Source organism: Colius striatus, chromosome 1, assembly GCF_028858725.1.
Source record: "Colius striatus isolate bColStr4 chromosome 1, bColStr4.1.hap1, whole genome shotgun sequence".
Lineage (NCBI taxonomy): Eukaryota > Metazoa > Chordata > Aves > Coliiformes > Coliidae > Colius > Colius striatus.
This window is the reverse complement of record NC_084759.1, coordinates 168,513,009-168,527,074: the sequence shown is the minus strand read 5'-3', so window position 1 is coordinate 168,527,074 and position 14,066 is coordinate 168,513,009. Positions and strand designations below refer to the sequence as shown.

Here is a 14,066-nt window from a genome sequence, read left to right as displayed (position 1 = left end):
TGCCACTGGCCTTCCAATGACATTGTAAGAGAGTGATGAAGCAAACTGTATGTATAGATTGTGTGTTTAATTTACATTATACTCTGCAGTGCCTTTGAGTAAATATTTCCAAACAATTATATGACCAGGAAATTATTTTACATTTTCCCCTTTGATAGGAATGTTGCTCCTGGCACTTTTCTTGTTATTGTGATGACAGTTGTTAAACATTTCTGTTTAACATTTCTACAGGTCTGTTTGTCCATCAGAGTTCATAGAGGAACTAAGAACAGACTCATTCTGTGTTTTGCCTCCTTTGCTCATCTTGGTTGTTATCGTGCTCCATAGATTACACAAGTGATTTCAATTAGCAGTTATTAGCCAGATGGTACTGTATGTTTCTCACAATTGCTGTGACACTAATTAGTCTTTGGCCATTCCTTCCTATTTTGGTGGATGCAAACATTTTGCTTTTGCTGACCAAATCCTGTGTAACCATCTTTGAACCTAGTTCTTCCAGGCTGGTGAAGGAGAATGCTAGAAGTGTGCCAGCACTCCTTGGCTGGTGAGAGATTTTGCCACTGTTCAAGTGAGCCAATACGTCTTGCTGAAAGCAGTATCTCCTTGGAAAGAGGAGTCTTGAAGTCACTTTTAGCTCTGGGCAAGCTTTTAGTGCAAAGTAAAAGAATATGATTGTACTAAAATACAAACCAGCTGCTGTGAAGATTCAGAGTACTAGAGCATAGCTCACTATGCATCCATGCTAGTTTGGCTAGCTTCTGTCATTTCTGTGTTCTGCTGACCTGGTCATCATAATAGTTATGCTACCTCCCAGAACAATTCACATAGGTCCTAGATCTGTGATCTGGATTTCAGGGCTTTTTACCTGGTTTATGGTTCATAGTTTATCTTTTTCTTGGTATATGGTGAGAGCTTCTCTGTACAGCCTACTTTCTCAACATGAATGCCAAAACCAGCTTTGTATTTGGCCTTACCCTGACCTTTTTTTTTTCTTTTTTTTGGTGAATGAAAATATTCTTCAAGCTTTTAAAACTGTAGTATACATTTAATATTTTATAACACATACATTATGTAACACATTTTACACAAAAAAGGTAAAACAATAAATGTACTCATTGCTACCATTTGACAGAAACTATTGAATGGCAAATAGTCTGCAATAGAGTGCAGTCTATTTGGAGAAAGAGGTCCATAAACATTGCTTAGTGACTGAAGGTGAAAGAATAGGGCTATCATGGTTTTCTGTAGGCATCCATACAACAAAATAGTGTAGAATATAAAGAACATCCTGACAAGGCAAAGTTCTTGAATCACTTCTGTTTTCTCCAGGGAGATGTTCTTATCTTAGTAGCCACTGTAAGGGGATTTTAGATATATTTCTGCTCACGTTTCCTCAGGGGTCCAGTCTAACAGCTGTACTTGAAGCACATCTGCCCAACATGTACTGACAGAAAGTTTAACATTGAGCATAGCAATCATAACTACTTTCCCTCAAAATCATGATCTGAAGTGTTGAATTTGTTGTCATTTATATGATAAGGTAACCCACAAGGACCTCCCTTCACTTGTATCCCTACTTTTATGACAGATTCTGTTGATGTGGGGGTTGATTTTTATGATACTGTGCATAAGCTCTTATGGGGTCATACCCAGAATGTTTAGGAGTAAAGAGGAAAAACTCAGACTTTGACATCATCTGGTTTTGCAAGAAGAAATATACCATTAGGAAAACAATAGGAAAAGAGGGTAATGAGGGAAGAGGCAAGCAGAATTGAATGGGTTGATAAATTTGGAAGTTAAAAGCAGTGAGTGATGAGAGTAACAGTTTCTGTTGTGAACAGGATGAGTGTCATCAGGTAAGAATGACAATTTAATAAAGCTGAAAGACAGGGATCTCTCTTAGGTCACTTCTTGTATGTCTTTATGCGGAAGTTAAGCTTAAAAAAGAAATAATCTGTTTGTTTTGCAGTGATGGTTTCCCTTTTGCAGTTAGCACGGAGAGATTTAATTTTGGAAGCATGATCATAAATGTCCATTACTACAGTTATAATAAACATTTATCTGTTTATTCCTTAAGCAGCATGTTTCCTAGAGCAATTCCTCTTGTTCCTTACTCCATACTTTCTCATGTCAATCAAATTATCAGTAACAATAATCACAAATCCCATTAGGAACTAATTACATATTTGCAACTCGAAGCTAGTTTACCTCTTTGCTAACATTATCTCCAGGACTTTTAACTGCAGTCAATCCAGCTTGCTTCTGGCTCTATTACTTATGGAGCCAGAGTCTTTACAAAGTACTGAGGCTGAGAACTCATCTTGATGGTATTTAGCTGCTTCAGAAATAAGAAAGAACTATAAAACTGAGTAACTTTCTCTGTCTTCAGATGCCTTGAACTCTGTCTACCAAGTGCTCTAAGAGCTCCCCCATTCTCGTTTTGTATGCACTCAGTTCCCGAGTGACACAGTGAGCTCCCCCAGTGATCTTGTTTTTCTTGCATGAATATGTGCTGTAACTGGTATTGAGAGTGGAGCCTTGCTGACAAAATGTGGACAAAGATGATATGGAACAGACTGGAGTGTGGATCATCATAAGGAGATGGGATAGATACTTTTGAAAGCTGTTAGGTGAACTCCGTTCTGTCCTGAGAACGTGAAGGAAAGAGGGTGTAATACTTCCAAGAGAGATCATAAAAAATGTATTGCATGGACGTGGTGCACCTTGAAAGGAAACTCTTTTTGGACAGTACCAGAAAGAACAATCTATTTCAAATATTTCAGTAAAGTAGTTTTTTATATGGTGTTATAAATGAGATAAAAAGTTATATTAATATGAAGGTATGGGTTCATTTTCATAATAACCTGTGTAATTTTCTTTGTTATATGTATGTATTCCTTCTCCAGACAGTGATAGAAATTAAGGGTAACATTTGCAACTAAGAATGAAAAAAAATAGTCTATGAAAATGTATCATACTGTAGCCTATGTTAAATGGAAGCTTGTGGAATTCGACTTGCTGACTTATAAGTGTTTAATGAAAACAGAATCATTATCTCTTCTCTAGGCAGGCTGAGAACTCCTTTGGGATTGAAACACATGCATCAGGAGAAGAATAGACCTGTGTGTTTCTGGAAAGCTCACACCTACAGTGTTACCTTTTGTTTCTGCAGTCTGTATAGTTAAGAAAAAAATGCTGTTCTGAAAAAGAAAACGCGAATAAATCCTAAAGCTTGATGATTCCTGACCTCAGTTTTAAAAACCAGCTTTCAAGTACCTGTGCCTGTATTGCAGTTTCTTTGTAAAGCTATTCATTTAAAAAGCCTCCTTGAACTTCACCTAAACTCTTTCTTTTATGACTGTAGAAGAATGAGACAAAATTCTACATAATGGACTTATAAACACCTGAGAAAAACATAGTTTATGTGGAAAATTCTGGAGCATCCTGTAGCCAAAGTGATGTCACTGAATGCCACTTTAATAAAATAAGTCATTCCAAAGTGGTCTAAGGTCCACAGAAGACAAGGCAGCTTTAAAAGAGAGAGAAAACAGTGGGGACTATGAAACTGAAGATACTTCTTCACCATGAGTTCTCCCCAGTTGTCAAAGGCCAGTAGAAATGTATTCTGAAGCAAAAGGCTTTGGGTTGTTGATTTAAGGCAGACAGCTTTCTGTCTTACAAACTAGCTAAGCAACACCTTCTTTTTGTTTTTGCTTGGTCAATTACTTCATTATTCATGCCTTTTATAGACACAGAAATCCATATAAAGTAGGGATAGCTTGTCTAGTTTTGTTCCATGTGTATTCATGCCTGCCTTCATCCAGTAAGTATGCTTACACAAGCGTTGTGAGACACTGTGAGTTGCTGTTATAAGCTGGCCATTTTATAGTGTGATGAGTTTATCATGTTTTTATGCCTTTTAACTTCATTTGGAAAAAAAATGGTAATTTTTGCCTCATTATGTGACTTCTGCAAAAGCAATTTAATACTAACTTCTTTTATTGTGCAGAGCTGGTTATTTGCCTCAGAATATTCCTTTGGAGATAATCAGATACCTTTCAGAAGAGAAGGATTTTCTGCCTTGGCATGCTGCCAGCCGAGCTCTCTATCCTCTCGACAAATTGCTGGATCGCACAGAAAACTACAACATTTTCAATGTAAGAGATACAATCTTCCTTCCTTCCTTCCTTCCTTCCTTCCTTCCTTCCTTCCTTCCTTCCTTCCTTCCTGCCTGCCTGCCTGCCTGCCTGCCTGCCTGCCTGCCTTAACTATTCCCTAGTCAGGTTCAGCTTTCTTCCTAATTATTCTTTATTTAAATATAGCAATTGTCAAGCTTTGGTTCATTTGCATTTGAACATTGATAACTGTTGTTTGAGGCAGATATGATTAGTAGAACTAAAGGCAATAATCTTTCCTATAAAATATTATGACAAGTACAGTAGTTCACTTAAAAGAGCTGGAATGATCTATTTCCAGACTTTCTGTTTTGAGGAGTCTGACAGTAATATTTAGATTGATTTTCAAACTCAGCAAGGACACCAAATACAGGCACAATTTAACAGGACATGTGTGACTGAAGGAAAGATTTGTAGTCATTATTTCATCCAAAAAGCCACGATGAATTTAATACAATTACCTTAATTAACAAGGATTAGATCACCATTGAATCAAAAGCCCATTCATAATTGAGACCAAAGGGACAGCAGTAGCAGCTACCAGTAGATAATTTAGATAGACATGACAAACATTATAACATTTTACCTGAAATTAAAAAGAAAAACCCACAATAGCTACACTGAAGCATGTTTTATGAAGTACGCAGGATTTGATTGCAGCCAGTGACAATTATGAATTTTTGAGGTTTTTATTCATATGTATAATAATATATAATGTATACAGTAATATACAGCCAACATGCAGTAATTTAATGTAGTTTTGTAAAGCCTTCAAATGAAGGAACTCTTTAAAGCATGAAATGCTTAAAGAATCTTTTTTCTTCTTAAACATATAGTAGTTTGTGTTTGTCCACAGGCACACATGCTTAGAGAGCAGAAAGTTAGAGGTGTCTGGATGGATGTATATATCTAAAAGTACATACATGTCTCTATATATACATACATACACACTACCTACTGACATGAAAAATTATTTTTGTAGAAAATATACTACGGATAAACACACTGAAATTCTTTCTGAAGCCACAGTGTAGGCCCACGTGCAAACCAGAGCCATAATATAAGATGATGTTGAAATAATTTGCATATTTAACCTATTGTTAACTGTGCAGAAAAATTCTTAGGAGTCTTCCATTGCTATCTCAGTTATAAACATGTGTAAAATAACCACAATTCAAATAAATAAAACCAGTAAAATTCACGGCTGGGTTGTGTTTTATCACTGCTGATGAGAGCTTTGAAAGCAGAGGTGAAAGCAGAGGAAATAAAAAGTCTTTTTTGTCACAGAATAACTTATCTGCAAGAGAAAGCTGCACTATGAGTCTCCTTTTGTTTTGACATCATATATACATACCCATGCATCCACAATAATAAAATAGATGCTCTCCTATGCATTTCTTTATGTGGCAGTTCTCTTTTTCAAGTTGGTGAATTCCACTAACAAAGGATTATGCTGAATACAGTGACAGTGGTTTTCTACACCACTGGTCAGAAAATTTAGCTATGTCTCCTCTGTAAAAGTAATTAAAATCGGTCCTGGCCTTGTTTTGTTCTTCAAGTACACTAAGAACCTGAGCTTAAAGCATGGTGTCATTAGATGTACAAAGCTTATTTGCCTCCACATTGTTCTGTATTCTGAGTCATTTGACTATATTTACGTAATTTTTTTTCCATGGCTATAGAGATTAAAAAAAAAATCCTCTAAAAGTGAACATACACAGTGAAGTCAAAATTTGCCATGGAGTAGAAATTAAGCTTATGACACTCTTGCAGCTTTTAAGCTGCATGTTGTGAGTTCAAAAAAGCAGCTAAGAAACTTTGTAAATGGATGGGTTTTATAACAATAATTTTTCTTGTGCTAGGCATCTAAATGAAATAGCTGTTCTACAGATTGCTTCTCACTATAGTAGTGAAGGAGGGATGTAAGTGAACATGTTACTTTGCTAAATGCAAATAAAAATCTTTGTGAAGTTGAGCATTTTTTGAGGGTAAAAAGACAGATAAAACCTAAACAACCAGTAATATTTCAATTTCAAATAAAAAGTAAATGCTAACAGAAAACATATTTTTCTTTTTTCCCTTAGGAGTATATTTTAAGACAAGTTGCATCGATGTATCTCAAGCTTGGATGGCCAACGAATAATTTAAACAAATCGCTCGTTCAAACATCGTACCAACATGAGTACTGTTATATTACTTTTTTTATTGTGTCTTTGCAGGACATAGTTGTAAAAATGCACTCTCCTAGAATGTGGTTTCATCTTCACCGTGTCATACTTTCCTAGCTCTGTTGTCTTTCTGTTTTTCTGAGTTAGAGGGAGAGAGCAAGGTGCTGTGAGATTAAGCCTTCTTTACTGACTTTGAAGAACATGATTTCCTAAGCCTTAATTTAATATTTTACTGCACTGGATATTTAAGAACTTAGACTCATGTGACCATGGAGGTCAAAAAGCATGTATAACTGTAAATGGGGGCTGGTTTTAATCCACGACCTTTCTTCAGTTGTTGCAGGAGCTATAGGTGTTAAATTGACACTGAAATTTGTATAGCTGGATTCTCTTTGATATGTTGCCTGACTATCAGTTGCTTCCACTGTTATAAGAAATAGCTCTTGGCAAATACTCAAACACATTCATTAATCAGTTTCATTTCTTTCTTTAATTTGGGCAGAGAGTTGCGTCGGGAAGTCATCATGTTGGCCTGCAGCTTCGGTAACAAACACTGTCACCAGCAGGCTGCAACATTAATCTCGGATTGGATTTCTAGCAATAGGAACCGGTAAGTGGAACTGAGCTGTGTGTTACTCATTTCTCCTCCTCAGAGGCAATACAGCTGGCATACTCTTCCTCTCCTTCTCATCTCCTTCCATAGTGGTATGGGATAAAGCAGAAGTTGATGTCTGTTGTTTAAAAACATCTGTGGGGCTTCAGAATCAATTATTTGTCTTTGCATGTGTGAGTGGTTGGAGAGGACACCCATGTAGCCTCTGCCCACTCCTGATAAATTGCTGTCAGGTAATTATATGCTAGATTGGTGTTAAGAGGAGGGCTACTGCATTGGCAGACAAACAGAGAGCCTGTGTTGGGGTGAGGGTGCAGAAAGAGCTAAGCGATTAAAAAAGGGAGAGAGGTTAGAGGCAGGTGAACTGAGAAGCAGAGAGGAAATGAAACCATGTAATTGAGAGAAATGTTATGATGTACTTAAAGGTGAAGACTTGGAAATTAATGTGATTCAGGAATATGTGGAAACACTCATGTACAGTTTCAGAGAGGGGATAATAGGATAGCTGGTGTTTTGAGCATTAGCAGCACTGTAGTGGTTTGCCAGCAAATGTGTAAGTTAGGCTGTCCAGACAGGTTTGCGCAGCTGAGGCAAGGAAACACAGAACATGGACGCTGTATGAAGTTCATCTTTTAAAGGCAAGCGTCTAGGAAATGTTAAATTACTGAAAATGCAAATAGTTAAGTAAGTAGTGATCTATGGGCAATGAGATGAGTACAGAGTATAGGTTAAGACAGAGATTTCTTGAGAAAGAGTGATGAAATTTCTGATTATGTGGAATGTGGATATAGAAGTATTTGCATAAATACATCACAAGATATTTTGTTTTAAAGAAAAATATTTTACTTTCAAGTAAGAAAGAGGAAAGAGAAAATGTTACATTTCTAGTCCCAGTCTTGCAGTAGGTCTGCAAAAGAATCAGATCTCTGTAGACATGTGCTCATGTAGGATTTTTTCAAAGATATCTTGGGCCAATTGGGTGTTTGTTTGCAATTAAAATACAACCATCTGTCTTTTTAATCTTTGAAAATCTCTTACAGGCATACCTGGCTACCTAAATACCTGAGTGTCTTTTAAAACCAACCATTAGCTCAGTATAAATGGCAATTGCATTCCTCTATCACTATGAAACTTCTGAAAAAAAAAGTCTTGAAAGTATAACTATGTAACTTTAAATAAGATGTGTGTGATAGGTAGGGTTTTCTTGTATAAGACGATACTAGATATTTTACTATGAAATATATACCCCAGGGTTTTATATGAATTCTTAGCAGCAGCAACAACAACAATCAGTATGAAACTATTCAAAGAGGAGATTAAAGAGAAGAAATCATTGTAAACAATCTGCAAAAGTAATTTACTTAGATATTCATCTGCAAAATTAGTTAATCAAACCTAGCACCATCTATTAGCATGTACAGAAGTAGATTATTCAGTGGTAAAAAGCTGTCACCCTGCAAAGCTTTTTCATACCCTATGTCTTCATCCTTTCTAAGAGGATTGAAGAAGAAGACATCTTTTTTTTTCTTTCTTTTTTTAAAAAAAAGAGTTATTGCTTTACTAACAATAGCAAGAGAGGAAAGAAATAAATTTAAGGAGCCGTCTGAAGATTCATCTTAGCCTTTCTGTGGGGCCATTCTTGGGAGCACAAGATTGTGGTTGCCAGCACATGACGGGTATTACGATAAAAGCATCGCAGCAGGGCAGAAGAAGAGAATAGCTACTAAGTTAAAGCAGTGTGTTTCCTCAAAGGAGCTGCACAGTTTTGAAAAATAGCTGCAACAAATAATGTAATTACAGAATTCAGATTGACAGTCAGCTGATAAATAGGGGGTAAAAATTGCAAAGAAGACAGAGATGTGCTTTTATTTATTTCTTAAGATTGTAGAATTTTTTCAGTTCCCCACCCCAGAATTTACATTGCATTCTCAGAGCAGTCTCACATTCTGAATGTAACACACAAACAAGCAGACTCATTTCTTCTCTACTTACTTTGAAAAGACATTGCAAAGTCTATTTTTCATAACAGCTCAGTAGAGATAAAATCAGCTTGTGTTTCACAGTAACAACATTTGTAGGAGTCTGTCGGTGTTCTCTCAGGAATGTTCAGATCCCTGCTGCATCAGAGGTACCCCATATCACCTTTGCTCAGTTTAAACCAACTCAGACTGAAACCTGAAAATAAAGCAGGGGCTGTTTTCCCTGCTTTTCCACCGAGAAAATGGTGGCTTCTACAATCAAAATTTAACATTGTGTTTGAATCATGCTTCTTGCTCTTTTAAGCACTTCAGAGAGAATAGCTAGCTCAAGTGCAAGGGGCAAGCAGATAAGTACAAGATACACGCAGAGAGCACATCCAACAGGTGCCATTTGGTATTCTTTCTCATCAGTCAAGTGTTTTGCTCAGTTTGATGCCCTTTACAGCTTTTTGTGAATTTACTCCACACAACCACCTCTGAATATCTAGGAATCCCTCAGAGCTTGTTTCCTTACAAAGAAGGGGAATCTCCCGCTGCTCATCTTTCTCCAGACTTCTCTATCAACTCTCGGTTAGGAAGATTGGTGACAGGAACAGGAACTGTGTGTATCCTTGCCTGTACCACTCCTTATCAACAATATATAAAGCTGTATCTGCTGAAAACTACTTCTTGTAGATGTCCTCTATTCTGAAAAAGAACAAAGATGTTGACTGGTGTGTTGCAAAACACTTGGTCTTGGTGGGTTTATATAGCCAGAGCAAGAGAATGGATTCCAGAGAACTCACTGATATTTTTACATGTAGGTATAATTCGATTTTGACCGTGAGAGTAAAAAAAATAAGGCTAATTTGCAACCTTTCCACCCATCCCCTCCTAATGACCTTATTCTGGAAGACAAGATATTTCATACCATGAGGTATTTCACAAACAGTGCATATTGAAAAGAACACAAATTCCTCAAATCACTAGACCCCGAAATGAGACTGTGCAATTAGGCTTGTGTCCCAAGATTATAACCAATACAAAATTAGAGTAGTACTAAATTAATATTGGTATTAAATACCACATAAATGCCCAGGCAATAAATCATGTAAAGGGCTTATTTCATTCCCTGGTAGTTACTGAAGTTAAAGTTTGAGTACACATAACAGACAATGTGCAATTAATCATAGTACAGAAAAATTAAAATTCTTAATTTTTAGCTACAGATTTAGTCTATGGCTGTTTGGAAGTTCTTTTACAATGTTTTTTTCTATTTCATGTGTAGCATTTAATTATGGATAGAGTGTTGTGTGATAAATACAATAACATCTAACTGTTTTACCAGTATATGCCTACAGTTGCTGTAGATTTTAGTACTCATATTTAATCTAGTAGGTCCAAAAATTACTTACCATCTACTCTTCACTGTAGGGGATTGAAATAATCATAATAATCAGTTACTGTTTGTACTTTGTAATTACATGTTCTTTACTGTGCAAATAATTTGCCAGTGTTCACCAAGTAAAATAATGGTCATTGGTAACACAAAGCCCGAGGTCCTCTTTGTGTTTGCAGTATTAAAAAGCTGTTTAGATTTCCAACTGTAGCACTGTAGATTTTATTATGGAGTTAGTAAAAACCACTGACATACATGTGGTCTTCATCATTAGCCTCCATGCACGAAGGTGGAAGTCAGCTGAGAGGCTTGAATTTCTAAAGTGGCTTGAACATCTTCCTCATGAGGAAAGGCAGCAGGAACTGGGGCCAGGCAAGAGGAGACTTGAGGGGGAATCTCATTAATATTTACAAATGTCTAAATGGTGGATGTCAAGTGGTTAGGGAATCACCTTTTTTCTGTTGTATCTAGTGACAGGATAAGAGGTAATGGAAAGAAGCTGGATCTAGGTGGACCTGCTTTGGCAAGGGTTTAGACTAGATGATCTCTAAGGGTCCATTCTGTGATTCTGTGACTTAGGTGTTGCAGTGCATCATTATTAAACGCCTTGCTCACAGGATAGAATTTGATTCTTGGAGTTGTGGTTTCTATGATGGGATTTGGGAACCTCTGGGCGAAGCTGATTACAGCCACTGTACTGAGTGAAGATTATCTTCACATGAGACTGTGAAGAGATAGTGTGCCCTCCTAGAATCTAGCACTACAGGTAGAAAGATAGCTATATCAAATCTATATGATGATCATAGAGTTTGGGGTCCCTGCAAAAGAAGCCTTTTAAAAGTATCACTAAGAAACAGGACAAAGTCTGCTCCTTTTTCTTTCAAACACAGCTGGCAAAGAAGCTGCTCCTCAGCTCCCTATTAAACAGTAGTTCTGTGGTTGTGGTAGAGCTTCAATTTAGTACCTTAGACCTGTGCTTGCCACATGCAGAAGACTATCCTGATGACCTGTCTAGGAGGTGTTTTGGACAGTATTAATACACTGTAACACACTTTCCTCCTCTAAATGAAACTTGGCCGCTCGGATTTATTTCATTAGCAAGAGAAATTATGCAGGTCTTCAGCCTAAAGATGAGAGCATTCATCTGAGGGAGGGGGATTTGAGTACCTGAAATACAGGATTATGTAATATGCAAAGGGCTTTAGGTGGTATTGCTCACTACCACTTTTGCATGGCAAAATAGGATGCTAAAACAAGGAACATAACTGTAAAAATGAAGTTTTGCTCTACAAGGAGCAAGCCATACACAAAACATCACATGCAGACTTGGCCACAAGGAGATGTCTGGTCAAGGGGACATATTGATGCCATAGTAATCCTTGCAATTGTTAAAAAAAGAAGTGATTATTTCTTTCAGCTGAAAATCTACAATAAGACTTCAAGGCATGTCTTATATTCTTTTTAATCAATTAATTTAAGTAGTTTTGTTCTTTTGAAATGTCTCATGACTCCAGTACATTTTGCTTTAAAGTCTGCATTGACTTCTGACTTGATAGTTGATATGAAGGCAAACATTTACACTTTTTTGAGATGTGATATATGGTACTCCCAAATTCACAGAATCACAGAATGACAGAATCTTAAGTGTTGGAAGGGACCTCAAAAGATCTAGTCCAACCTCCTTGCCAGAGCAGGACCGCCTAGAGTAGGTCACAGAGGAACTGGATCAAGTGGATTTTGAATGTCTCCAGAGAAGGAGAGTCCACGACTCATCTGGATAGCCTGTTCCAGTGCTCCATCACCCTCACAGTGAGGAAATTATTCCTTGTATCCCTGTGGAACCCCTTATGTTCCAGCTTGTACCCATTGCCCCTTTTCCTATCATTGGACATAATTGGGAAGAGCCTGGCTCCATCCTCCTGACACCCACCCTTTATGTATTTGTAAACATTAATGAAATCATCCCTCAGTCTCCTCTTCTCAAAGCTCAAGAGACCCAGCTCCCTCAGCCATTAGCTTGAAAATTATGATGGAAACAGGTAACTTTGCTGCATGTCTTTTTCCATAAAGACAGATAGAATTAATACCAAGGGTATCTCTAGTTACTGTCCTATCTATATCAGTAGCCAGTGGAAACCCTTGAAAGTTCCATTTGGATTTCAGTAGAATGCAAACCTAGTAGAAAACATATAAGCACATCGAAATTTGCCTTGTAGTTTGAGAATGTAAGGTTACTGGGATTCAGTCAACAGAATGCTGTACAAGAGGAGCTACTGTTGGCTGAAAATTAAGATGTTTGCTTCTGCCTTCATTTAACTAAGCTCATTCCTGTGAAGCTCTTTCATGTGTGAAGAAATACATTATTCACACTCTTTAGATATAACAGCATTGTGGTTCAGCCTAAAAAATTAACAAAATTACCATACAATGCCTGCCTGAGCTTGAGAATCAGCCTTGTTAACCCCTTTAACCTTCACTGCATAGCTATTCTGCAAAGAAAAACATGTTTCTAAGAGGATTAGCATTTTCAGACTTTCTGCCTTGGATAGATTTGAGTAAACCTGTATTTCTTAGGCTTGTGAAAGAATATGTGGAGAGCTGTGATCTGTAGACTCCCAACAGAGATATCATGACAACAGTAAACACGTGAATACATGCTATGATGCCTCTAAGCATGATTTATCAATACACTCAAGCATGTTTTTGCAAACCTCTCTGTGGGTGCAAGCATGATTTTCTTCCAGCTACTGTGTACCATCCATCAGCTGCAGGTTGCCAAGTACACATTTCTGCTGGCAAAGTGGACTGTGGATGTTTGCTTGCTTGAGGCAAAGTTAGGCAGGGCAGCATGAACAAGTGAATATGTGAGAGAGGTGCTTTGAACTGAAACAGCTGATTCTACCTTCATCAGAAAAAGGAGTACATGTGTTCTGGTTTTGTTAGTAGAACTGTGGTGAAGCTATTGCTATTCTTTTGCTAATATGCAGCAGTGGACAGTGGGAGATGGTAGTATTACATCAGACATGATTACATGGTGATGTTTCTTTAAGATTTAAAAGATTGTTCTAAAGTTGTCTTTAAGACCTGTTGGAAGGCCCCTAGCTAGTTGTTGCCACTGCAGTTTGCTCTAATCTCTAACTGTAACCATTGCTATTTATTGGTTGCTGTCTTTTCACTGCAAATAAAGTACTTTAATTAAAGGCTTTAATATCCTTAGAAAACTTAGCGTAAATGCATTTGATTGACCTGGGCTTCAGATCTGTTTGGAATGATTTTAGATTTAATGCAGTTTTTACTTTTTTCATTACTATACTTCTGTCACAAGCATTCTGCTCAGTTTTATATACCTGGAATACTGCCTTGCAGATGTCATTAACTGAAAAAAAACCTAAAGGCAAAATCCAATATTCTGCCACATCAAACTTGTGTAAAGTGAAAGTTGCATTCCGATGTCTGCAAATTTGGCATCTCTTGTCCTTGCACCTGTTATACTGAGCTTATGGTTGATAACAATCTGCTTATCTTTGATCAACAGAGCTAAGCTCACTAGTCTATTTGATAAGTAGAGCTAATGTTCAATACTTAGCTTCTTCCTAATCCTTTTTTTTTTCTTTTAATTCTTCAATTCTGAGTTTATGCTCAGTGTACACTTTCTGACAGAAGGTGGGAAAGCATGGGTTTTCTTTTTCTTTATTTTTCTTTTTTTAAGGAAAATAATGTTCAGATCAATAGATGATGTTTGCCATGGAGTGC

The 14,066-nt window shown here is 37.1% G+C and overlaps 1 protein-coding gene across 1 annotated transcript in view; it reads left to right on the top strand.

The window, feature by feature from the left end:
• TRHDE (thyrotropin releasing hormone degrading enzyme) overlaps positions 1-14,066 on the top strand; it is a 216,162-nt gene that overhangs the window by 184,907 nt on the left and 17,189 nt on the right. Inside the window, exons 13-15 of the mRNA XM_061997273.1 lie at positions 4,010-4,157; positions 6,260-6,357; positions 6,846-6,953. Of these exons, the coding sequence (XP_061853257.1) occupies positions 4,010-4,157; positions 6,260-6,357; positions 6,846-6,953 (354 nt within the window). The remainder of the gene's footprint in view (positions 1-4,009; positions 4,158-6,259; positions 6,358-6,845; positions 6,954-14,066) is intronic.